The sequence below is a fragment of the Ictalurus punctatus genome, chromosome 3 (genome assembly GCF_001660625.3).
Source record: "Ictalurus punctatus breed USDA103 chromosome 3, Coco_2.0, whole genome shotgun sequence".
Lineage (NCBI taxonomy): Eukaryota > Metazoa > Chordata > Actinopteri > Siluriformes > Ictaluridae > Ictalurus > Ictalurus punctatus.
In genome coordinates this window covers 11,109,243-11,134,995 of record NC_030418.2, presented here as the reverse complement: position 1 = coordinate 11,134,995, position 25,753 = coordinate 11,109,243, and the positions used below count along the sequence as shown (strand labels likewise).

The 25,753-nt window shown below is 39.9% G+C and overlaps 2 protein-coding genes across 4 annotated transcripts; one reads left to right on the top strand and one right to left on the bottom strand.

Moving 5' to 3' along the window:
- Positions 1-14: 14 nt before the first annotated feature.
- On the top strand, positions 15-5,362 carry si:zfos-1056e6.1 (uncharacterized protein LOC107988029 homolog). 2 transcript variants are annotated; one of them, XM_017463979.3, is made up of 10 exons: positions 45-176; positions 799-894; positions 2,017-2,084; positions 2,178-2,225; positions 2,371-2,435; positions 2,711-2,748; positions 2,843-2,922; positions 3,076-3,138; positions 3,243-3,293; positions 3,413-5,362. In XM_017463979.3, the coding sequence occupies exons 2-10, from the start codon at positions 819-821 to the stop codon at positions 3,464-3,466; spliced, it is 543 nt and encodes a 180-aa protein (XP_017319468.1). In that variant the 5' UTR covers positions 45-176; positions 799-818; the 3' UTR covers positions 3,467-5,362. The 2 variants fall into 2 exon arrangements, with proteins under 2 accessions (XP_053535560.1, XP_017319468.1); XM_053679585.1 differs by lacking the exon at positions 799-894 and having other exon boundaries at positions 15-176.
- ppm1g (protein phosphatase, Mg2+/Mn2+ dependent, 1G) lies at positions 4,686-23,312 on the bottom strand. 2 transcript variants are annotated; one of them, XM_017463976.3, is made up of 10 exons: positions 23,088-23,312; positions 11,902-11,971; positions 11,602-11,687; positions 9,982-10,111; positions 9,439-9,893; positions 9,073-9,198; positions 6,956-7,190; positions 6,711-6,840; positions 6,146-6,242; positions 4,686-5,757 (listed from the first exon to the last, which is right to left on the bottom strand). In XM_017463976.3, the coding sequence occupies exons 2-10, from the start codon at positions 11,927-11,929 to the stop codon at positions 5,569-5,571; spliced, it is 1,476 nt and encodes a 491-aa protein (XP_017319465.1). In that variant the 5' UTR covers positions 11,930-11,971; positions 23,088-23,312; the 3' UTR covers positions 4,686-5,568. The 2 variants fall into 2 exon arrangements, with proteins under 2 accessions (XP_017319465.1, XP_017319464.1); XM_017463975.3 differs by lacking the exon at positions 23,088-23,312 and adding an exon at positions 12,302-12,906.
- Between the last annotated feature and the right edge of the window lie 2,441 nt (positions 23,313-25,753).

Below are 25,753 nucleotides of genomic sequence, written 5' to 3'. Positions count from 1 at the left end.
AATCAGTTATTTAACGAAACCGCTCTAAAATATTTTCTCAGTGAGATTTTGTTGGTTACAAAATGTTCTAATTTGGACATTTTAATATTTCGCACAATTTTTCTACAATGAAATATAGCGAAACATTACGAGTTTACACTGACCAATGTCTTGTCCTTACCTAGTAAAATACCAAGGTATTTCCGCATTTATTTATTTGTTTGTTTATTCTATCTATCTATTATCTCTTTATCTATCAATTTGTATCTCTGTCTGTCTTTTTTTAAACTGTCCCAATAATCTAAGTATTTTGCTGATTAAAAAAAAGAAAGAAAGTTGATCATAGATATTTTTGTTTACATTAGGATCCCTGTGTAATATGATTATGGATGCTGTAAGTGAATGTTTCCAAAGTTACTTTGACAATAGGGTTATTTTTTGTTCGTTTGTTTGGTGTTGTTGTGGTTTTTATATGTTTTCTCAATTTACATATTTTCTGGGAGTCTGTAAATGAGTGGACTTTCATAGCCTGTTTGTGTTTTCACAAAAATATAATTTTTTTAGCAGCACATACGCATCTCCCCATCAAAATAAAAGCGTAAAAAGGTTCAAATAAATAAATAAACAAATAAAAATATAGATTTATAAATTATATTATATATAATTTATATAAATACATATTAAAATTGATAAATATGTTTTTATTTGAATTTTTAATTATTATTTACTCTTTTTTTACGCTTTAATTTTGAGAGAAGATGTACTTCCGCTCAGCAGACCCTCTGTTATCGAGTTCACACTGCTGCCCTGTTGTTTCAGTCTGAGATCAGTCTGCAGATATGAGTGGTCCAGTGGCTCATGTGGAAAATGCACATGTGGCAGTATGGATTGCATTGAAGAGGCTTGACCTTAATGGTTTGTAATGATTTCCAGTAATTTTGTTATTATTATTAAACATTTTTCTCAGTTTGATTGAAAACGGAGGACGGTTGTGCTTGAGCATCTTGGTTACCATAGCAACACCCAGTCTATGCTTGGTAGATGAGTTCAAAATGACGCTTTTATTTATGGCTCTGTGCTCTTTCGACTCACTTCAGTAACTAGTTGAGCTATAAAATATATTCTTGTCTCGATGTTGGACGCTAGCAGTGGCTGAAAGAGGCTTAAAGAGCACTCAACTATTGACAGGTGCAGCTGACAAAGAGGCAACAATGCGAGTGAGCTGTGCAGCTTAGGTTAGTTAGCGAGGATTTCTTTTTTTCTTTTCTTCATTTAATGGCCTTGAATTAATGATACGCATAAATCAGTGCAATAAAGCTAGATCAGTGGTTCTCAACAGGGTGGGGCACAAATTGTTTTCAATAAATAAACACAGACAGGGCATCATTTGGGTTCTCGGTGTATTTGGTTGCTTTTCAAATAAAACCCTGCGTTCTGTCTCCCTCTGCATTTTCTCTTTCCTTGTGAGAGGCGGAGCTTAGCCTGCCTTTTATCTAGTTGTCAGTGTAGACCAGGTTGCCAACTTCGCGACCTTTCAGACCCCTTTAGCCCCCCCCCCCTTTTTTTTTTGCAGAAAAAGAAAGCGGCTAGTAACAAATCTAGTGACTTTTTGGACAAACCTTAGAAACTTCCAAATGTTGCCAGTACTGTCCTTTAAGCGTGAGGTGTTGCTTTCCCGCTGCACTCTCACCTCTCTCTGCGCCTGCTCTGTTCAGTGAGAGGCTGAGAGCCGGAGATTTAACAACCTCATGGATAATGAGACGCGCCCTTTGTCCAAATTTACATCATTCATATCCATCCATCCATCCATCCATTCATTCTAGATTAGGTTATATATAGATAAATTTTATATAGAATAGATAATCATTATACGTGGTCTCCTCCTATATGGGGGGGTGCCACATGAAAGGGAAGGCGTGGGGGGGTCTTTAGTTACAAAAGGTTGAGAAGCTCTGAGCTAGATATTGAGTTTTCTGCAGTAGTGAGTGGTGACTGGTTTTTTTGTTTGTTTGTTTGTTTGTTTGTTTGTTTTGGTAGATGACAGAGTTATAGCTCTGAGAGAAGTTCACATTCCCAGAGGGACAAAAATGGCCACAGTGAAACAGGTATGCTTCTTCTTCTTCTTCTTCTTCTTCTTCTTCTTCTTCTTCTTCGTGTCTAAGACTGCTGAAGTAATCTGTTTTTCCATTTCTTCAAAGATTGTAGCTCATTCTTTCAGACTGGATGTTGCTCAGGTCACCTTCAAGGTATTTATGTAGACATGATGTGTCTGATGAGTACTGATTAATATAAACTGGTTAACAAAAGCCTCTTATTTTTAACAGTATTGTATAAGCTCACAAAGTAATTGTGTATGAAATTCTGATGAAAGAATAAAATGTCTCATCACAGATACGAAACAGTCAAGGATTTTTAATCCCTTTGAATGGCCGCATACCAGTGAACACCAAACAAATGTAAGTTCCAAAACTATTTACACCAAAAAAGAAGTAAGCATTTTTTTTTTTTTATTTGCATTTTATCCATTAGGATTTAAATATGCATAGTCTTAAAGAATGTATAATGTCTCTCATTCAGGTACACATCCCCACTGTACTAACAGTACTTAATAGTGCTTAGTCTGTGTGCAAGATAAAGAATATGACTTTTCCTGTTTCAACATGCTGTATTAAATTACCTATAATGTACAAGGTCATTTATCAGTTTCATTTAATAAGATTTTGTCTCTTAGGCCTTATGTCTTGGAGGTGACAAGATATTTTCAGCATGGTATGATAAAGGTTTTGTTGCGTTTGAGTTATAAGTTGTGAAAATGAAATGTGTTTTCGTAAAACCTGTTTTGTTTGTCACTGTATAAATGCAGTTAATGCAAAATCCAGAGACATTGCCATGACGGTGATAAGTAGAAGCTTCAAGTCAAGACTACAGAGTATTGTGAGAAGGGTAAGAGTGCTATTGTCACATTTACTTAATACATAATGGGGGAAAACATTACATTATCTTTACTACCCAAATCTCCATTCACTCTATATAAGTACACATGGTGCAGTACAGATATTTTGCAGCTTGATTGTATCACGAATGCTTTCATTTTAGATTGAAAGACTGGAAGAACTCCTGCCTCAAATCAAGCAAAAGCAGAATGAGAAGATGGTGAAGGTAAAAGAAGCTCACCACTGAACATTACTGAATTAACCTGAACTTCTTAATTTCAGAAACAAATAATGACATCCTTAATACTAGTCTAACACCTTTCTTTGCAGGATGTTGAACTGTTGAACCAGAAGCTGATATTCCTACACAAAAGAATGCAGGTGAGTGGTGTTTCCTGTACCAACATACCACTTATTTTGGCAGTTCACATTTGATTCAGCACGTCTATGCCAAACACCTTTTTATATGTGCATATTTAATGCCTTATATGTTTCAACAGATGGCAGAGTCATACTGCTGGGAGGGAATGTTTAAACGAGCACCACTCTGGTGATAATTCTTTTTTTTTTTTTGTTCTCCACTCCAACCTCCTGGGTAAACAGCAGGGAATTTTAGCGTTTTTCAAACAGTTAAACTATGTGCTCAACTCGTTTACTTACTAAAATAGTAATGCTGAAAAACACTTACCAAAGCATTGTGTCACTGGCCATTTATCAGATTCATACATTTATTCATTGCATTACTGCATAATGTACAACCTATCTATACTTTCAGCAATAAGCAGTTCGACAAGTGTTAATGATAACATTGTCTATGTTTACATGCACATCAAATTCCATTTAAGGGCTATATTCGTGTTGCGGTCATGCTTCTTTCCTACAGCTAAGCATATGTTAGCACCCACAATTCCTTGTGGACTGAGCATGCACATATATCTCCTTTCAGTGGATTTTCTGAATAAGGTGTTTAGATTCGGCACATTTCAGATTAAAACAGGCATATTCAGAATTTGGGGTATCAGAATATTGTCCTTATCTGAATTGGGTAATTGGACTGCAGTTTATCTGACTCATTTCTATTCGGAATATTGATTTGCATGTAAACATTGCCATTGACAACATGATGTAATAAGGACTTTTCTTCACCTGTATTGAAAATGGGTTCACAAGGCTTTTCAGCACTATGCACTTTTGTGGCATACAAGTGCATTACTATTTCTTAAAACAAATACTAATATTAAAAGTAAAAAGCAACAGCATCTCAGTGAGATGCTGGGTCACCAGATTGCCTTGGATTTACACCATTTCATATTCATCAAACCATTAAGTAAGTCCTTAGAAGAGACTGTATCCATGAGGATAGAAAATGTTCATCATAGACATGATCACTTTGTACTGATTTGCGTTCCATCTAAAGGGAAGAGTGGACCCAAACCATGTCAGCAAAATGACCTTCTCAACTTAACAGCCACAAATATTTAAATTTGTTACCCGTTTATATATTGTGATAGTGAACCTAAAGTAGGTATTTTGTATTATAAAGTGTAACTGCTGACACACACATGCATTGACATTTAACAGTGTCCTCCTTTTTCAAATTTTTTCACAGGGAAGAATTTTGTTGGTTTTGTTATTCCCATTAAGAGGTTTGACCATGTTTAAAACAAGCAACAGATCAGCAGAATACTATCTAGGTCTATAATCAGTAGTCTCACACCCTATTGAGTATAGATTTGCCCAGTCTTTTTGATAGAGTAAAGAAAAGCATGTGACTAGTTTGTCTCCACTTGTTTATTGTTTCAGGAAAATGTCAGCCTAAGCAAATGTTCACTGTCTCAGAACTCCCAAAGATGCTAAAAAGTACCAAAATATATTTTCCAAAATTCCATGTATAGAAACCTTATTGAGCTGCATGAGGGAGACAGAAGACATATGTAGATGACTGGCTCTCACTGAGGACTCCAACCTTACAGCTGCACTACTGAACCTCTGCAGACATCAAGTCACCCTCAGCCATTGCATGTAGTTTGCACATCCACAACTGAAAAACTAGTCATTACACTTTGAGCCTCAAGAAGATGGATAAAATACAAATTATTTGTTGACACATACCAAAAGCAGAGGAATGATATTAATGTTTCAAATTTAGATTGTATGTCTTTGATTTTAACCCTTCTTATCAGGAAAGTTAAATGGCTTTTGCAAAGCTGCTTGTTTTTACTTTCAAATTTAAAACAATTGCATCAATCACATAATTTACAAAAAGAAATGTATTTGAATACAATTACATTGGTGTTCAGAAAGTTACAGATACTCATGATGAAGAAAAAAAAGTTCCTGGAAAATTATGTACAAAGGTATGAGCACATAAAAGTTCACAAATTTTAATTGATGTGACTACTGTCCTTTGAGTGACAGCTCCACTCATTCATGTAGATATGTTAATGAGGGCCTCTAAACAAATTCTTTACAAAAAATGTGGACAAATGGTTGGTGTACAGTTCAATTTTCTTGCATCTTCAAATTATTTCAAACTAAAACATTTTCATAGGGAGTCATCCATAAAAAAGGTGTAGTAGAGTTGTGAGAAAACCAATGTCTGATTCAACTTCATCGGAAGAGTGTTAAAAGTGTATAGTGACCACTGATGGTAGCTCTATTCTGTTTTGGATTTTTTGCTGTCGTTGCCGTTCTCCTCAGACACTTGCTCCTCCGGCTTGCGTTTCTTGGTGTTCTCGTCCATGTAGGTACCTGTGTGGGGGCTGAATCTGACGATCATACAAGTCATGTTGTCACACCCTGTGCCATCCCCAGATGTGTCTGGTGCCAAGCAGTGGTCAAGCAGCTGGAATGCCAACACATTTCCATTAGTTAATGTTTAACTGTGGACACATGCAGTGGAAAAACATTCCCAAGCAAGTGTTTCAAACGAGTATGACTGCATGAACACCAAGTTTTTTGGTTGCATTGATGAATGAATTAAATGCATCAAGAAATCATATACATGTATTTATTTCTAAATATAATAGCTGACTTGAGTCCTAAATAAGACTGACTGATCCAATCACTTGATCACATTTTTATCTAATATAAACTGACCAGCAGAGAATTTATTTATATATAAAATAAATCTTTTCATGATTTGTTTCTTATGGTAAAATGAGCTCCTCTGATTATTGTATTTTCTTTACTAGTTTGAGAAAAAGCCTTACAATAAAGCAAATCATGCTCACCTCTTCAATAACAGCAGACAGAGGCTTGTTTTCATTTCCTTCTGCTTTCAATTTCTCATTTACAAAATCCACAACCTCCTGGCTACTCATGACATTCCTGTAATAATCACATTTGTGACAAGCATAAATACCATGTTGGTTATTTTACAGAGGAAGAAATATGCTTGAAATATGGTCCATTAATCTGACGTCACTGCCATATTTAATATGCCAGGACATCGGACATTCACTGTGAATGCCAAAAATTTTGACCTCGTGTTTGGCCCCATGCTTATTAATACTAAAAAGACATTTACAGCACTAGTGAGGGAAATGGTGAAGGGGATTGGTGCACTTTTAATCAGGTTGCAATTATGGCAGGCATTCAGTAAAAGCTCTGAATCTTGAAAAGCTAACTTGGCTGATGTAACTCATTTTAATACGCAGAGTGACTCTATTACATACTGGGATACATTACGTAGATCCTTGATAACCCAAGCCCTAAAATAATAAAACAAAAGACGAGAAAACTTTATGCAGAATGTGACCATTTAAAGGGCTATGCAATTTCATTTATAATCCTCACCAGATTCCATCACAAGCAACCACCATGAATTCATGCTCTTCATTTAGAGTCAGTACTTTGACATCTGGTAAAGCAGAAATCATCTGCTCCTCAGGTGGGAGGTTCTTATTCCTCTTGTAAAAGTGGTCCCCTAAACCCAAGAAAAGAGTCAAAGGAATCCTTTATTCCATACCAAAATCAAAATACAAAAATCTAAAACAGTAAATAAATAAATAAATAAAAGAAGCAGGAGAGCGTGTACACACCAATGGCCCTGGAGAGGTTTAGACCGCCGTTGACACGACCGTCCATGGTCACTTTGCCTCCTGCGTTCTTTATTCTGGCCAGCTCCAGTTCATCTTCTGGTTTGTGATCGTAGGACATGTCCACTGCTTTTCCCCTCTCTGAGACGACACAGCGAGAGTCTCCAGCATTAGCTACTATGAGCTGTTTACCACGGATCAGAGCCACTACAGCTGTTGTCCCGCTGTCTGATCCAGGCTGAAAAACCAAGTAAAAGAAAGTCGAAAACATGATGAACCAATCCCATTTTAGGTCCCATTTCAAAACAATGCAGGTATCAAACTCATCTGTCAGTACTAAAACATAACACCCCACAATAAGCAGGCCAAACTGCCCTGTCGTTCAATCAATAACAGGTTTTCAACATTAAAATAATCAGTGAATCGGATTGGGAATTTCTGGTGTTCGATTGGTGCATCCCTATTTACAATCATACATCGATGAAAACAATTGCATTAATAATCAAATAACTCAAATGTTTAGATCAGAGGTTCTCAACCTTTTGTAACTAAAGCCCCCCCCCAAGCCTTCCCCATCATGTGGCATGCCCCCCCCCAATATTGGAGGAGACCAGGTATAATGATGAACTATTCTTTATAAAATCTATCTTCTGTTTTTGATAGATAGATGTTTTTTTTGCTTTTGTACCATTTAAAATTATTTTTCATAACTTATGATTTAAAAAAATAAATAAATAAAAAAACTTTTATAAAACTATCTACCAGATAGGTTTGGAACATAAAATGTTTCTGAACACTATAACTACTTTGAACAAGAGAACTAGGCTGGAATAATGTGGACTATTTTACATGTAAACATGTTGAATTACATTTGTCTTGCGTTCTAAAAACATTCGCATACGAATGATGTAAATTGGGAGGAAGGTCTGCGTCTCATTATCCATGACATTGTTAAATCTCCGGCTCTCAGCCTCTCACTGAAGAGGCCTGCGGGAAAGCAAGACCTCATGCTTGCAGGACAGTACTGGTGATATATGGAAAGTTGCTAAGGCTTGTCCAAAAACTCACTAGGTGCTTTTTTTTGTAGCCAAAAAAAAAAAAAAAAAAAAAAAAAAAAAAACCTGTAGGGGTCTGAAAAGTTGGCACCACTGGTCAACTTTTAGAAATAAAATAAATAAAAGGCAGCTAATCTCTGCCTCTCCCCAGCAAAAAGAGAATACAGAGGGAGAGGGAACGCAGGGGTTTTCATTTACACACATTCTATTTGAAAAGCAATAAAATACAGAGAACCCAAATGATGCACCCCCCTTCCGATCTCACATCCCCCCGGTAGAGAACCACTGGTTTAGATGGTTTCAATTACAAAATAAAAATAAATAAGTTAATAAAAATAATAATAAAAGACATCATTGTGCATTCTCTTCAACTTTTAATTTAAAGTAACGTCCTAGGAGTGTGACTAAATGGGACATATCCGACTTTTTTTTTTTTTTTTTTTAAATCTGGCTGGAAAACCTTTCAGTGGAAATCTGTCAAGAGGAGGAAAACTCAGTGTGACACTTCACTGACTACAACAGGTAGCCTACCGCTACTACATTGTCTCTTGTGCCAATGTATGCCATCAGATTTTGAACTGCAACTTCTGGGCAACAGCCAACAATTTCACATCATCTGTACAAGTTAGTATACAGCTACTACCAACACTGCTGTTTGCTAGCAACAACTTTCCTCTGTCAACCAGGCTGAATGCCAAATTAACATTTTTTTCAATTATAGTAATGGGTTATACAATGACAGTATTGATGGTTGGCATTTAACAAATTACTTAAAGATAACTTGATGCAGCCATACATGCAGCATTACTAGTACACAATTCTTTGCAAACAGATTACTGAAAGAAAATATTTTGTTTCCCCTCAACCCCCACATGCTTTGATTAGCAGTTGATCAGATTCAATAAGATTAAAGAAGACAGCACTGGCTTCTTCAAACTGTTTTTTAAATGGAGAGATATGACAAAAATAAAATCCAACTGCATGTGCAGTTAGAAAAATGATTTTTTCCCCCACTTACATCTGTATTAACATTTATAGATCCACTCAAAACACTGGCACAATTACCTCTTCTTTCCCATCCATCCCAGGCAAACACATTTCTTCTTCTTCTTCGGTGTCCTCTTCCTCCTCCTCATCTGTGTCATCCTCTTCATTTTCACTGCTGTCCTCTCCTTCCTGCTCACTGCAGTCCTAGCAGACCATGAACAGGAAATAAAAAGGCATGTTATTCATTTACTTCTGCACATCTTTTCTGCTCCATATTGGCAGATGCTACCGAGTTCAATTAAATTAACGTTATCCAGCAGCAAAAAATATGCAAAAGAATTAGCCTATTATTCCAGTAATTTTATATCACACACATCATCAAAGACTTGAGAGAATAAACCTAATTTCATTCATGCATCCACTCAAACATACCCTCCGCCTCACCTCTTCATCACTGCCCTCCTCTTCGTCCTCCCCTTCGTCTGACTCGTCACTGTCTTCAAAGAATTTTGATTTGGCACTTCCTTGGGTGGGAGCTGCAGAGGAGGAACAGGAAGGACCAGCATCTGCTGTGGCTCCTGCTTTCTCGTGTTCAGAAGAGTGTCCGGCTGCAGAGCTCCCAGAGGAGGCTGCCGCTCTCCTGCATGCCCTCATTTTAGAGCCTCCAGCTGTCTCTTCCAACTTTGCTTTTCCATTGCTGTCTGTTTCAGACGCTCCACATTCCGTCTCACCATTGATCCCTTTATCTGCATGGGCGTTATCTTTGTCTTCCAGCTCTTTTGGGGCATCCTGTCCAGGCTTTTTGGAAGATTTATTCAGGTTCTGCCCGTAACGGACAAGCAGCTCCTCGATCGTCATCGTGGCCTCTTCATGCAGAAGAGCTGTTTCCTCGTTATCCACTAAGGGGAGAGATGATACAAAGCATAATGAGCTATAGCTCAAGCTTTAACGTTACATATAGTAAGGTGATTTAGAAAAAATTCTCACCATCATCTTCATATGCTACTTTTTCTGGTGCTGCCTCCTCTTGTGGGCGGCCAGCGATCTGAACAAGCTCCTTGATAACCTCTGCTGAGGTGATGAGGCTGTCTATAGCCAGGAAAGCATCTTCCAGTGCCTGCAATCAGTGAGTACAGAAATTAGACAGTCAATGTATTTTTAAGGTTCAACATGACCATTCCCTAGAGATCATCAAATGGTCATCCACCCTTTTCTCTCATAGCACAAATCTGGATACAGCAGTCCCAAGAAACATCACTGTGAAAGACCGTTCAAAATTGCAAAAATAATAATAATAAAAAAAAGGCTTTAAAAAAACCCTCTGCAAATTGCATCACAAATTTGGAATAAAGCTGCAGAAAAATCAAGCAATTACCAAAAAAAAAAAAAAAAAAAAAAAATCAATCTGCAAAATCTTGTACAGAATGATACAGACCTCTCTCTCTGTACTCTGGTTGAGTAGCACCGTATAATTGTGTAATGGTTATACAGGGTTGTAAAAGGATATGTTCTCTGGAGGTTGTGTGGTGGTTAGTGAAGCTCCTATTGAGCATAAGTCTGACGTTTGCAGTAATGGCTGTAAATGCACCCAAACAAAGACTTATGATAAAAATATCATATTACCCAACTGCACTGTCCTGTGGAAAAGCAGTGGAACTTTTAAACAAAGGCATCATGTCAGATATTAATGTTATAACTGAACGACACAATGCCACAACAACTCATTTTATATGAACCAACAACCAGGGTATGGATGGGCTATATAGACTTAAAACGATATCACAGTATTTAATGGAATTTTTCGGGGTAACGATATAAATGAAGATATGAAAATAGTAATATTCAACATTATCTTTTTGGCCTCAAGTCACATTAGCATACAATGGTTGGTGATTTTGCTTGAGGTGTTGGAACAAATTTGATGCGTTTCCACCCTTCATTGATACGGGGTTTTGAAACACTTTATAAAATCACAAACATTTGATTTGCATCCAAACTATTTCTATATTAAGGAGGAAGTTCCTTTTTTGGGGGTTAATTCTTCCTTGTCTAGGGTTGGCGCTCCGCCTTCCGCCATGCTTGTTCTCGTTCACGTACCCACACTGAGGTGCGAAAACATGTCATCAAGTAAATCGTCAATATCGCGGGACGACGAATTGTCCCGGTATATCATGGACAATACGATATGGCACAGCCCTAAACCGGGGGTATATGAAATGGCTGTATGTGACTGATGAATCTTTACATTTTATTAACTAATTTGAGATGTCAGAAGACCTGAGGTAAAACCCACTGCAACAGCCAAGCAACCCCCATTTTGTGTCTAGCAACCAGAACACAACGGTGAACGTCACGGTGTGCAAATGCATCAAAGGTGGTGCGAGGGTTTGGGGCTCCACAGCTGGAGAGGAAATTTCCAATAGGTTGCGTAAATACATTTAAAGCTTATGACATTAAAGAGTTTTGGGGTCGAAAGACCTCATATTGGGTGGTGTAGAATTCCTAGCTGGTTAGGATTATAGCATTTAAAGGAGGTCAAAGATATTCTGTGTTTGGACGTTTGCTTCAGCACGTGTCTGTGTCTGTATAAAGTGCAGTCCAGCTTACCTTTTGCAGTTTACCATCCTTATATGCTTTCTGCTCTTTTATGATGTCTGGTAAATATTTGGAGCAGTACAAAGCAACTTCTTCACCTGGCAGTAACGAGAAATTCACACTGAAAAGCTCGATATATATACACTTCTCTGTTGTGTTTACGTTAAAGTCTGACTTGTACAGAAGCTCTAAATTCTATATTTCTACTATCTCTAACTTATTTTAGGTTAGTGTTTAGTGGGATTTCTCGATAAACTAGTTAAAGTAGCTATGGCTACTTTAGGTTAAAGTCTGATTAGCGGTCGTGTTTACCTCCATGTCCATCATACACGGCGAACATCGCAGTCTCTTCGTCCAGCTCTGGGATGCAATTGTGAGCGTCCTGAAAACATGAACGGAAATAAAGGGGAGGTCAAGTTAAAGGCCACAGAAGACCGCCATGAAGTACATCAAGTACCGAGCTAATGGCGCGAAAAGCTGCACATTGTTGGCGCACACTGCCTGCGCACAGCTCTGTTTCAGTACACAAAACTGCAGGGAAGATTTAAAAATGAATATATCTTCAACTTCGCAAATCACACCATGAAGCACTCTCTTCACTTTACACAACATTCACGTGGCATATAAACGTCTGCGTGCTAGTTATCCAGCCAGCAATAACCAATCCTGAGCAGCTAATAGCAAATGGCTAAGCTAAAACATTTTTTTGTACCTCCATGGAAACGCGCCATCCCTGCATGGCCGCGAATCCATAGCTCAGTTTCTGGTTTCCCCCGTCGGCTGTGCTTTTCTCCGTACTGGGCTTAGATAGGTACGCCCCCATGCTGTCCTATAGACACCAATCAGGTTAAATGTCTCAAAAACAGCGAGCGGCACAAATGAAACCCGTTACAGGGTGAAGAGTATTTAAAACGTCTCAGAAGTGTGCTGTGTATCCGTGCACAATGGATCCTTCACACATTTCACTCGGATCTCTGCTGCTTGCTAAGTGAAAGCGAAGGAAACCTGGCTGTACAGCCGCGTTATGTGGCTACCCGGTACTTTTAGCCGGCTAGCTGACCGATTGCTAACACAAGAGATGCTGCGGGACTTTTTTAACAAGCGTACCCGGACCCGTAAGGAGTCAGAAATAAATCCTCCAACAACCGAGCAGAACTCAAACCGCGCTTCAGTTCAAACGCCGATGCAAATGAAGTCTCTGGCAAAATACGCGAGTAATATAACACGTGTGAGAGCTAACATAATCAACAGCCCATCAGATCCATTTTACAGAGGGCTGACTGAGATTCTGCCCGGAAGTGGAAGCGCGAGCTTTTTTGCGCATGACAAATAGGCTCAGGGGAAACTCGCGCTCGTGAAAATACTATCTGCGTCACATTTGCGCAGGAACACAAGAACGAAGCGGCGAGCGTGAGACTCACCAGCGCTACATCTCAGTTCGCACCCTGTTCGTACTAAATAGTATCCGAGATGAGAATTAGTGCGCGACAAATTGTAGTAGGTTGAAATGAGTATCCCCAAGGTACCCGGATGGTCTACCGTAGATTTTCGAAGTGTGGATCCGTGAACACTTTTTCAACTCCTTGCGCGAGGGAATTAGCCTTTTGACACATTTCAGAGAGGTATAAATTAAATTAAACTATATGGTATAAATAATATAAGGAATAATGAATGAAGAAACGTTGAAATGAAGTGTTCTCTTCAGTTACATGAGATGTTAGTATGTCCCAGTACTTGCATACTCCTTTACTACACACTTCAAAGTAGAGTGACGTTGCACACTTGAAGGAGATAACAAGCGTGTAATTTGGTTGGGTTTTTTTATTCAGCCAGCACCATTTCCTACAGTTCCGTACCACACAGCGCAATACAATACAGATAGTCTCGTAAAACATCGCGTGAACGACTGCTAACTCTTCTTTTTCTCTTCTCTTCCGTCTACTCTGGGGTTCTCTGCCAACTGACTACTGCCATCCACTGGTCACCCATCACATAGCTGTAAATATACTACAAATATTCATGCATGTACTGAATAATTAAACAACAGTTATTAATAACAGAGCAGAAATAAAAAAAAAATAATAAAAAATGGTGGGGGGGCTGACCCTGCACTCTGACCCCAGCTTCCTAACATGCTGGGGTATGCGAAGAAAATAATTTCACTGTGCATATGTATATGTGACCAATAAAGATTCTTTAAACAACAACAACAACAACAACATTGTTGTGGGCATGGTCCAGTTTCAAAATCTACCTGGTATCATAAAGAGCTTGGTAAGTCCACTGACAAATTAGAATGGTCTTCTTAAACATAGGCCTCTATAAAGAATAGAAATCATCAAAAAAAAAAAGAGGTATTATTAAATGATTCTTGGATGGTCAATTACAAAAATGATGTATTGTTGCAAAATTCACATTTAATTCTTTGTGAATGTGTGTTTTAAGTACCGTCCCACTTTATCTAATGTCTCAGATAAAGTGGGACGGTAGTTTTCAGGTAATGTGGGACACTTTTTAAAGCAAATATGAGGGATTATTAGTTTGTTGAAGATAATGTGGACAAGCCAGAAGGGTATTGGAAAAAGGTTTTGTGGACAGATGAGACCAACGTATAACTTTTTGGTTTGAATGAGAAGCATTATGTTTGGAGAAAGGAAAACACTGCATTCCAGCATAAGAACCTTATCCCATCTGTGAAACATGGTGGTGATAGTATCATGGTTTGGGACTGTTTTGCTGCATCTGGGCCAGGACGACTTGCCATCATTGATGGAACAATGAATTGTGAAGTGCACAAGCAAATTCTAAAGGAAATTGTCAGGACATCTGTCTGTGAGCTGAATCTCAAGAGAAAATTGGGTCATGCAGCAAGACAACGACCCTAAGCACACAAGTCATTCTACCAAAGAATGGTTAAAGATGAATAAAGTTAATGTTTTGGAATGGCCAAGTCAAAGTCCTGACCTCAGTGCAATAGAAATGTTGTGGAAGGACCTGAAGCAAGCAGTTCAAGTTAGGAAACCCACCAACATCCCAGAGTTGAAGCTGTCCTGTACTAAGGAATGGGTTAAAATTCCTCCAAGCTGATGTATAGGACTGAGCTACAGTTACTGGACATGTTTAGTTGCAGTTATTGCTGCACAAAGAGATCACACCAGATACTGAAAGCAAAGGTTCACATACTTTTGCCACCCACTCACAGATATGTAATATTGGATCATTTTTCTCAATTTGTTTGGGTTATCTTTATCTACTTTTATATTATGTAGAAATATAGAAAATTCTTTACGGCAGGGCCCTGGGTTGAACTCCCGCAGCTCACCCCCGCCAATGTCCAGGGTGGTGAGTGCTCACTTGAGGCCCTCTAACATCTCTCAGGGGTTGTTGGCACCTCACATCCCCATGGCTTTCCGCTCTTTGGGCTTCAGAGCCCGCAGAAAATGGTCCATTACCACCCGCTCGAGGACCTCGTTGGCAGTGTGCAGTTCTGGCTGTAGCCACCGCTTAGCAATGTGGAACAGCGAGTCCATCTGGGCTCTGCCACCACGTTGACAAGGGACAGGCGACAATGGGCAAGAATTTCTCCTTTCAGAGTCTTGCAATCGACTGCGTCTGCCGCTGGGAGGGAGTAGTAGGCTCGCTGCGCCTCCCCCGAGAGAAATGGAGTGAGGACTTGGGCCCAGGTCTCTTCCTCCCACTGCTCACGAAGGGCGATTCGCTCGAAGGTCTGGATGTAGGTTTCGACGTCATCTCTTTCCACTTGATATATCCGCTTTGCTTGTATTTCCTCATTTGTAAGTCGCTTCTGATAAAAGCGTCTGCTAAATGAATAAATGTAAATGTAATGTATTGTTGCTGCAGAGTTTTGTGAGCAGATGCTGGGCCTCCCTGCCTAGGTGAGGGAGAGGAACTGAGGCGGCAGAGCATGGCCTCATATTGAGGTTCAATAGTTCCTGGGTAGCGGTGCGGAGGCTCTGAGCCAGCACCTGGGTCCAGCTGCTGGATGTTAGTCTCCAACAGGTGCTGTAGCATGGGGTTCATGGTGAGGTGTACCTGGGTCTGTGTTCCTATGACCTCATTCTCCACCAGTGTAGCTACTCAGCGTTTGAGGCAAGGCAGAACACACAAGAGGCAGATGTGGGGAAAACATGCTCTTTTATTTAAAGTGAGTGAAAATTGGTAGGCAATGAGATGTTGAGGTGTGTAGTAACTCAGTGTGAGCTTTTCAGCATGGGAAGGCGCGTTCAGGCTGCAGCAGCATTGAGGTGGAGAGCATGGTGCAGCCGGGGAACACTGTCTTCTTTGTCGGCATCGTAGTCAGCCTCTGTGTGCGAGAGAGAGAGCTATGGGTTAGGAGACAAAGCGTAGAAAACTTTGCTAACCTCTGCAGTGTGGATGCACCCTTTTATACTCTCCTAGCTTCTCCTGGATGGTGAAGACCTGCCTCTCCACTTATTGGCTACCAGCCATGTGTATTTCTGCTGCCCCACATTGTAGCCACACTCTTCCGTGCCGGACGTATGATGCTGGATATGACGCTGAGAACGTGCACTCAACTTCTTTGGTCAACCATGGTGAGGCCTGTTCTGAGTGGAATCTGTCCTGTTAAACCGCTGTATGGTCTTGGCCACCATGCTGCAGCTCAGTGTCAGGGTCTTGGCAATCTTCTTATAGCCTAGGCCATCTCTATGTAGAGCAACAATTCTTTTTTCAGATCCTCAAAGAGTTCTTTGCCATGAGGTGCCATGTTGAACTTCCAGTGACCAGTATGAGGGAGTGTGAGGGCGATGACACCAAATTTAACACACCTGCTCCCCATTCACACCTGAGACCTTGTAACACTAACAAGTCACATGACACCGGGGAGGGAAAATGGCTAATTGGGCCCAATTTGGACATTTTCACTTAGGGGTGTACTCACTTATGTTGCCAGTGGTTTAGACATTAATGGCTGTGTGTTGAGTTATTTTGAGGGGACAGCAAATTTACACTGTTATAAAAGCTGTACACTCACTACTTTACATTGTAGCAAAGTGTCGTTTCTTCAGGGTTGTCACATGAAAAGATATAATCAAATATTTACAAAAATGTGAGGGGTGTACTCACTTTTGTGAGATATTGTATTATTATTATTATTATTATTATTATTATTATTATAAATCTTTTGGCATTTTTGGGATGTTAATAGTGCATTTTGGCATTTTTCTTCAATATGGTCATCCACCTTTACCTGCAGTGTTATTTACTTTAAGGTCTGTTCCTATAATTTTGCTCACCTAAAAAATGTGCAATGTTCTATGTTGTTTAACACATCTATATGTAAATAACAGGAACTTAAAGCTGAAATTATTATCTGTCGTTTCATATTAATCTTTCAAACCCAAATATCTTTGGTGTACAGCAACACAGATATAGTTTTGTATCACATATACTTCTCTTTCAGGGTATGTAAGGGTAATAACACAGTCAAAATTATATCAATATATCAGTGATCTTTAATTGAGAAGGGACAATCGGTTGTTGAAATCTGGAACAGAAAATCCATGGTGAGGAGATCAATTAACAGTGCAACAAGTGTCGCATAATTCCACCGTAAATCGTGCAACATGGCTCAAATTTCACATGTATGTTTAAATTTCACATTCTAATTCTGGCTGTTGTAACAGATAATGCTGTGCCCTTGGTGCTTGGGCCCATCAATTGCTGCTTGCAGCTATGTATTTTAAAAAAATTGTATCATCAACAACAAGAAGTTTATTTTGCCTTATTTGGTTCTTGGGCTAGACTTTGCATGCCCATGCATTATGGAGAGAATTTATGGAGAGTCTGTTGGGGGATGGACATTACAGGGCACTCACACAGATTGAATGACCGCCATCTAATGGTGAAGCGCGTGATGACACTATGAGCTGCTTGGGATGATTTTCCTCGAGGAGCTGAGTTTTCACATTGACAGAATTTTGCTCTGTAGTCTTTAGTGAAAATGTGGGAGTGCACAAACCATGTGAGAATGTAAGCAAATCTGCTTACAGCAGGGGTGTCGAACTCATTTTTGGTACATTACACAGTCTAATGTAATGAAAAAATTATGTTTAGTGACCAGTAACACACTACCAACTCCTCTTATTATTACCGGCATTTATCTCAAAGGTACATTTTAAAACAGATAAAATGTAGGCCTATATTACCTCCACAACAAACCAACAGTGTGATACATTTTTTAAAATCCAAATTTTGCCATATACTGTATTACACAGAGGCTTGCATAAGTATTTACCCCCTTCAACTGTGAATATGTATCATGAATTATCTACACAATGTTGACGTAGGGAAAAAGAAATAGGTTATAATAAATAAATGATTTACCTAATAAATACACAAATAAAAAAAATAAATGTGTGATTGCATAAGTTTTCACTCCCATTACTGTTACTCCTAAACTATTTCTTTTGAAGGAGACGTGATTACCTACATCAGGGGTTCCCAAACTTTTCCAGGGCAAGGCCCCCCAAATGGCATTTACATTTGACCGAGGCCCCACTTTTGCAAGATGTCTTTAAAACACATTAAAAATACAGATATCTGAATATATCCCCCTTTTTTTTATTAATAATTACATTTTACATTTCATTAGGAATTGATTGTGTGTGTGTGTGTGTGTGTGTGTGTGTGTGTGTGTGTGTGTGTGTGGTTGTCTGAGAGTAAGAAAGAGAAAACATACTAGTGGGAGGGATGGGCACACCAAATCGTTGAGGTCCCCTGGGTGCCCCCTGGGTGACCCCCACTTTGAAAACCACTGACCTACATTGTCATACAGCCTGCCAATGAAATGAAGATTATTGCTTTATTTTGCCACCTACTGGAATAACAGACAAATTCCCCCTACCCCACTAAATAGTCTCACATTTTCACATTTTTTAGTGTAAGACAGTGAAAATACCTTTGTGAGACAGCAACTTTTCCTTCAGGTTCTCTAACACCACCAAGAACATTTTCAGAAACAAATTAGGATATATTCTGAGAATTGCTATGTCCATTTGTGTACAACATCTTCCAAACCTTCCATAGCTTTCCAGTTCAGAGTGACCTCAGGAGACAATGGTTAGTAAACATATGTCACACTGGTATATACCAAATATTTCACAATAGATGAGATTGTTGAACCAGTTATCTGTGTGGGCTAACATTAGACACAATATTTGCTTTAGTTGTTATGTTAATAGTTTAATTATTATGATTATTATGATTATTATGATTATGATTTTTATTATTATTATTATTATTATTATTATTATTATTATTAATATTAATAATATTATTATTATTATTTAAAAAACTTAAATTTTACATTATTTAAACTTTTACAACTAAAGGGTAGTTTTCTAAGTAGGCAGATATTAATTTAGCTAGACAGCGCTGTCATATCACAGCAAACCAGCAACTCCATTTCCCAGGAAAAACCACAAACATGGCCGAAGAGGACTACACTTCTCGCACACGCTCGCCTTCTCCGGAGTTCTAAATACACACAACTGCACCACATCTTATGCGCAATCACAAACACAGCATAAAAGAGACTTTGTGAACATTTAGACTTTGCGAAGTATACATTTAGCTGCCTGGTCTCTGTTGTTGTCCAAGCTTTATATTTTTGTTTGCCATTCTGATATTTGACCTTTGTTTACCCTATTGATTTGATTCTCTGCCCATTCTAGTTTTGTCTGTTTGCATACCCTCTGCCTGTCTTTTGACTACTGATTTCTGCCTTATCCTTGGACTTTGTTTTTATTAAACTGCCAAACCTGCACTTGCTTCCACTTGATTTCGTGACTAGCGCCGTTTATCCAACAACATAACACAGTATCTCACAAAAGTGAGTACACCCCTCACATTTTTGTAAATATTTGATTATATCTTTTCATGTGACAACACTGAAGAAATGAAACTTTGCTACAATGTAAAGTAGTGAGTGTACAGCTTATATAACAGTGTAAATTTGCTGTCCCCTCAAAATAACTCAACACACAGCCATTAATGTCTAAACTGCTGGCAACAAAAGTGAGTACACCCCTAAGTGAAAATGTCCAATTTGGGCCCAATTAGACATTTTCCCTCCCTGGTGTCATGTGAGTTGTTAGTGTTACAAGGTCTCAGGTGTGAATGGGGAGCAGGTGTGTTAAGTTTGGTGTCATCACTCTCACACTCCCTCATACTGGTCACTGGAAGTTCAACATGGCACCTCATGGCAAAGAACTCTCTGAGGATCTGAAAAAAAGAATTGTTGCTCTATATAAAGATGGCCTAGGCTATAAGAAGATTGCCAAAACCCTGACACTGAGCTGCAGCACGGTGGCCAAGACCATACAGCGGTTTAACAGGACAGGTTCCACTCAGAACAGGTGCCATGGTCGACCAAAGAAGTTGAGTACCTGTGCTGAGCGTCAACCCAGAGGTTGTCTTTGGGAAATAGACATATGAGTGCTGCCAGCATTGCTGCAGAGGTTGAAGGGGTGGGGGGTCAGCCTGTCAGTGCTCAGACCATACGCTGCACACTGCATCAAATTGGTCTGCATGGCTGTAGTCCCAGAAGGAAGCCTCTTCTAAAGATGATGCACAAGAAAGCCTGCAAAAAGTTTGCTGAAGACAAGCAGTCTAAGGACGTGGATTACTGGAACCATGTCCTGTGGTCTGATGAGTCCAAAATAACCTAATTTGTTCAGATGGCGTCAAGCGTGTGTGGCGGGAACCAGGTGAGGAGTACAAAGACAAGTGTGTCTTGCCTACAGTCAAGCATGGTGGTGGGAGTGTCATGGTCTGGGGCTGCATGAGTGCTGCCGGCACTGGGGAGCTACAGTTCATTGAGGGAACCATGAATGCCAGCATGTACTGTGACATACTGAAGCAGTGCATGATCAGTATGCAGTATTCAAGCATGATAATGACCCCAAACACACCTCCAAGACGACCACTGCCTTGCTAAAGAAGCTGAGGGTGAAGGTGATGTACTGGCCAAGCATGTCTCCAGACCTAAACCCTATTGAGCATCTGTGGGGCATCCTCAAACGGAAGGTGGAGGAGCACAAGGTCTCTAACATCCACCAGCTCCGTGATGTCGTCATGGAGGAGTGGAAGAGGACTCCAGTGGCAACCTGTGAAGCTCTGGTGAACTCCACGCCCAAGAGGGTTAAGGCAGTGCTGGAAAATAATGGTGGCCACACAATACAACCGTAGGTCATAACATGATGCTAAAACATGCTACCATGATACTACAACATGCTAGCATGATGCTAACACATGATAGCATGATGCTAAAACATGGTAGCATGATGCTGAAACATGATAGCATGATGCTACCACATGTTAACATCATGCTAGCACGTGTTAGCATGATGTTAAAACGTGCTAGGGTGATGCTAAAATGTGCTAGCGTGATGCTAACACATGGTAGCGTGATGCTAACACGTGCTAGCATCATGCTAAAACATGTGTTAGCATCATGCTAGCATGTTTTAGCATCATGGTAGCATGTTTTAGCATCATGTTATGACCTACACTTGTATAGTCATTATAATGACCTACAGGTGTATAGTCATTATAATGAACTACAGTTTTTTATAGTCTCACATTATATGTAATATACACTATTTGTATATAGTATATGTATATATCGGAATGCCGGAATTCCCGCTACGGAAGCTCGAATTTGGAAAATTTCACATTTCCCATAGACTTGCATTGAGTTTCAAAATTTTTTTGTCAGAATTCGACGGGTGAGGTGTCAAATCGATCAGCTTATTGAGGAGAGGTGTGCTATAGTATTGGCACCCTATCTGGCCAGCTCTCAGAAGTATTGGCACCCCGCACACCCAGCTTTAAAAGTATTACCTCCGTACAGATTCGACACTGAAATGTATTGCCGCTTGATCTGTCTGCCTCTAAAAAGTATTAAGGCCCTATCTGGCCAGCTCTCAAAAGTATTGGCATCCCACACGGACGGCTCTCAAAAGTATTGGCACCCTGCACGGCCAGCTCTAAAAGTATTGCCTCCGTACACATTCGGCTCTAAAATGTATTGCCACCTGATCTGTCTGCCTCTAAAAAGTATTGGGGCCCTATCGTCCGGCTATATGCCCTGCTGGCACCCCGCATGGCCAGCTCTCAAAAGTATTGGCACGCCGGATGGCCGGCTCTCAAAAGTATTGGCACGCTGCATGGCCATCTCAAAAACTATTGCCGCACTACACGGCCAGCTCTAACAGTGCTGGTTCCCTATCTGTCTGGCTCTCGATAGCATTGGCACCCTATCTGCTTGGCTCTCAAAAGTATTGGCGCTGTTCGATAAAAAGTATCTCAGATTATGTCTTTCAGTCGTCCTCCGTCAGCCTTCGGCCTTTACTTCTCTTAACTCTTAGTTCTGTGCTAGGAGCGAGAAAGTGTGGTTGACCGCAGAGCGTTCAGGCTTGGAGAGTCTGAATGAACACACACTGACACATGCTGTTCACAGAGACATCTGAGTCTATTCATGCAGAACAGGAGTATTTATACACATAGATAAACAGCAGTGCGTGGGCAGTTTCTACTTGTGCAAGGTGCTAGAAAGGTTCAGACAGTTACGCCAAGGCATACCACAAAAATAAGTCTCTCAAGGTATGGAAAATACATGTGTCAGCTCTAATAAAGGATGGCAGTTGATCAGATTATCAGAAGAGGTAATTAAGTGAATACATTCATCATAGGTATTTGACAGCACAGAGACACACCTGTTTACAATAATTCCCTTAGGCTGGGAGTTCACTAAATAACATGTTTACCAGAAGCATTGATCCTTATCCAGGCATTACAACATGGAAATCCCTTAATACCCAAACAGAAACTATAACCCAGTATGTACCGTATCCAAGGTGTCTTAATAGCAGTTCAATAATATAAGAGAGTACATGATATAAGAGAATCTCCTTCAGCTCTCAAAAGTATTGGTGCCCTACATGGTCAGCTCTTAAAAGTAATGGCGGACTGTAAGGCAAACTCAAACAATATCGGTGCCCTTTGCTGTCGGCTCTCAAAAGTATTGCCGGCTTACACTGTCGGCTCTCAAAAGAATTGGTGCCCTTTGCTGTCGGCTCTCAAAAGTATTGGTGCCCTATGCTGCCGGCTCTCAAAAGTATTGCCGGCTTACACTGTCGGCTCTCAAAAGAATTGGCGCCCTACGCTGTCGGCTCTCGAAAGTATTGACGCCCCGTCCCGGTTTCGCCCCGGCAAGCACCACTCACATTTTCTTCAGGAAATGTACCGGTCTAGTTACTTTTACTGTTACTTCAGAAATTATTTTGGCTACTCTACCCACCTCTGCTCCTTTGTCACACAATTTAATCATATGAAAACAACTTACATGAACACACTAACATCAAGATACTTGTTTTCAATAAGATAAAACAACAACAACAACAACAAAAGCCCAGAAAATTGTTATTTTATTGTTAAAACTTAGGTAAACTTACGAGTTCTGCTTCCTTTTCGAATGATCCTCCCTAGTGTTTCTGTCAGGTGTCCCTTATTGCGTTTCTGATTTTGCATGTGTTTTCTCCATTTGCAGTGTGTTTCTATATGCAATCTGTGTGTTCTCAAATTAGTCAATGTCTTTACCGTTTTGTAGCACTGGGAGAATTTTGCAACCGTTTCTGAATTATCGTGTGTGTGTTGTCAGTTTGATCCCTCCATTTTCTGTATTTGCAGTGCGTTGGCCCTTGTCAAACCCTGTATTTTTCACTATATCTGTCATTATCTCACATATCCGGCAGTGGGCACTAAACCATAAGTCACTCCGTGATTTTCTGTATAGGTGGACGAGAAAGATCTATGTGGAAATCTATTTACAGATCACTAGGGGGCGCGCAAATACCAGTGCCAACAGACTTAGACGTGCATTGTATTGAGCAACAGCTAGGGGGCTACTGCTTCATGCTTAGAACTAGTCAAGCTGCTTCTGCACCAGTCTGCGTTTCATGAAAACTGAACCAACGTTGTGGTGATACAAGTAGTCCAAAAAGGTTCATAATGAACCCTTTGTTCTGTTTTATTTAATTTAATTTACTCTGATTTACAGATCACATTTCATAAGACATGTGCACTCGTTACTGGAATAGTCTCTTTATTTTGAATGGATATTTTTACTATTGCCTGCATTCTAGTGCTCTTAATTAGATTTTTTTTCATCCACATGAATAATTCTAAGGCTAAAGCTCTTGTAATGCGGTGTAAAGATTGTTCAGATTAACTCAAGAAATGTAGTGGCATGCATGTAATGGTACAGAATGGGGAGGCCTGGTTCTGAGCCTTTCTTCATGCCTACAGAAAGCATGGCAGGACAGACGACAGTGTGATCTTCTCAAACACTCTAAGCAAAAATCAACCATCACTGACTTTCCACCAGATTGCCCAGAGAGGGTCATCCCCCAGTGCGGACAGAAAAATGGGAGTCCCTGCTGTGATTGACATTTCGAAAGAAGCCCGTCCAGATGGAGAGGTGTGAGAAAGTCTCTCTCAGCAATAGAACCTAAGGGGGCATTGGGGGAAGCTGCTGAGTCACATGAGTCCCCTTTGTTTGGACTGGAGCAGCTGATATGTACAAACACACACAGCTAGAGCGTGGGATCACTGTGGCACTTGCCCACCTAAACAAACAATGAGCAAAATGAGCGGTCATGTATGAAATTAAAGATAATGGCACTACTAAGCACAAGCTACTCACGAGCTATAAAGTTACCACTCTTTTTACCATTTATCTCTTGTGTGATGATGAATGATGCGCAGAAATATATTTTTATTTCTGTTAATTAGGAATTGTATAATGTAGAATCTGTATAGTAAAATTTTTATAGCATATTATTGGTGACTCCCGGAAGCCCTGACACTGATGGGATAAATATTTAATTAGGCTTTTTCCAGGCGTATCTGTGCCTTCTTTCTCCTGAGCTGAAATGAAACGTATTTGCTTAATTTAAGGAGGGGGATTATGGGTGGAGGGATGCAGCCTCTTCTCTGTGTCCTACTCTCTCCCCCCTTTTTTTTTTTTTTACTTGATGTGAACAACTGATGACCCGGGAATGCAAGATCCCCCGGGGATTAAGGCGTGCGTGAGTCTATGGTTATGGGACACTGCCATCTGCCACTGGGCACATTCATATCCTCGACAGAAGGCTGCATCATTTGTTGATTTAAATGGAGAACTTAACTTTCCCAGGACAGTATGACCCCAGCAGTGCCACCTTTAAAGCAATACTGTCTGTGAAGGAGCAGGCCATGCAGAAGAATGAGGCGTATGTTAAGGCATCCCTATTTCCAAGCCGATGATGGATCTTCCCACTTCACAATATGGCAGTGTAGCTATGGGCGGAGGGGCTGAACTGGGATTTGGGGGGGTGTGACTGGTAGAATGCTAATACTGCTGTGGATGAGATGATATGTGGTAACCATGGCAGGAGCTGGGTTGTCAGAAGAGTGTCATTCTAGCACCATATCAAATCATACATCCAAAGTCATCCAATATAGGAAGAACACTGAATGGTTAATTAAGGCATTTCATCATTAACCAACAGAATGTCTTATTAACCTGTTGATGTTAAAAGATAAAAGCACACATACAGACGTGACAAATCACAAAAATATTGTCCTTGTTAAGTTAAATGGTGTACCCAAAGTCTGAATTATGACAAAAATAGTTCAAAAACAGACAACCTGGGGTTAATGATTTGTTCTAAATGTTAAAAGTACAAATCTAAATACTTGTGGATCACTATACAGTGCATCCAGAAAGTATTCACAGTGCTTCACTTTTTCCACATTTTGTTATGTTACAGCCTTATTCCAAAATGGATTAAATTCATTATCCATCCATCCATCCATCCATCCATCTTCTATACCGCTTTATCCTTTTCAGTGTCACGGGGAAACCTGGAGCCTATCCCAGGGAGCATTGGGCACAAGGCAGGGTACACCCTAGACAAGGTGCCAATCCATTGCAGGGCACTTAAATTCATTATTTTCCTCAAAATTATACAAACAATACCCCATAATGACAACATGAAAGAAGTTTGTTTGAAATCTTTGCAAATTTATTAAAAATAAAAAACAAAAAAAGCACATGTACATAAGTATTCACAGCCTT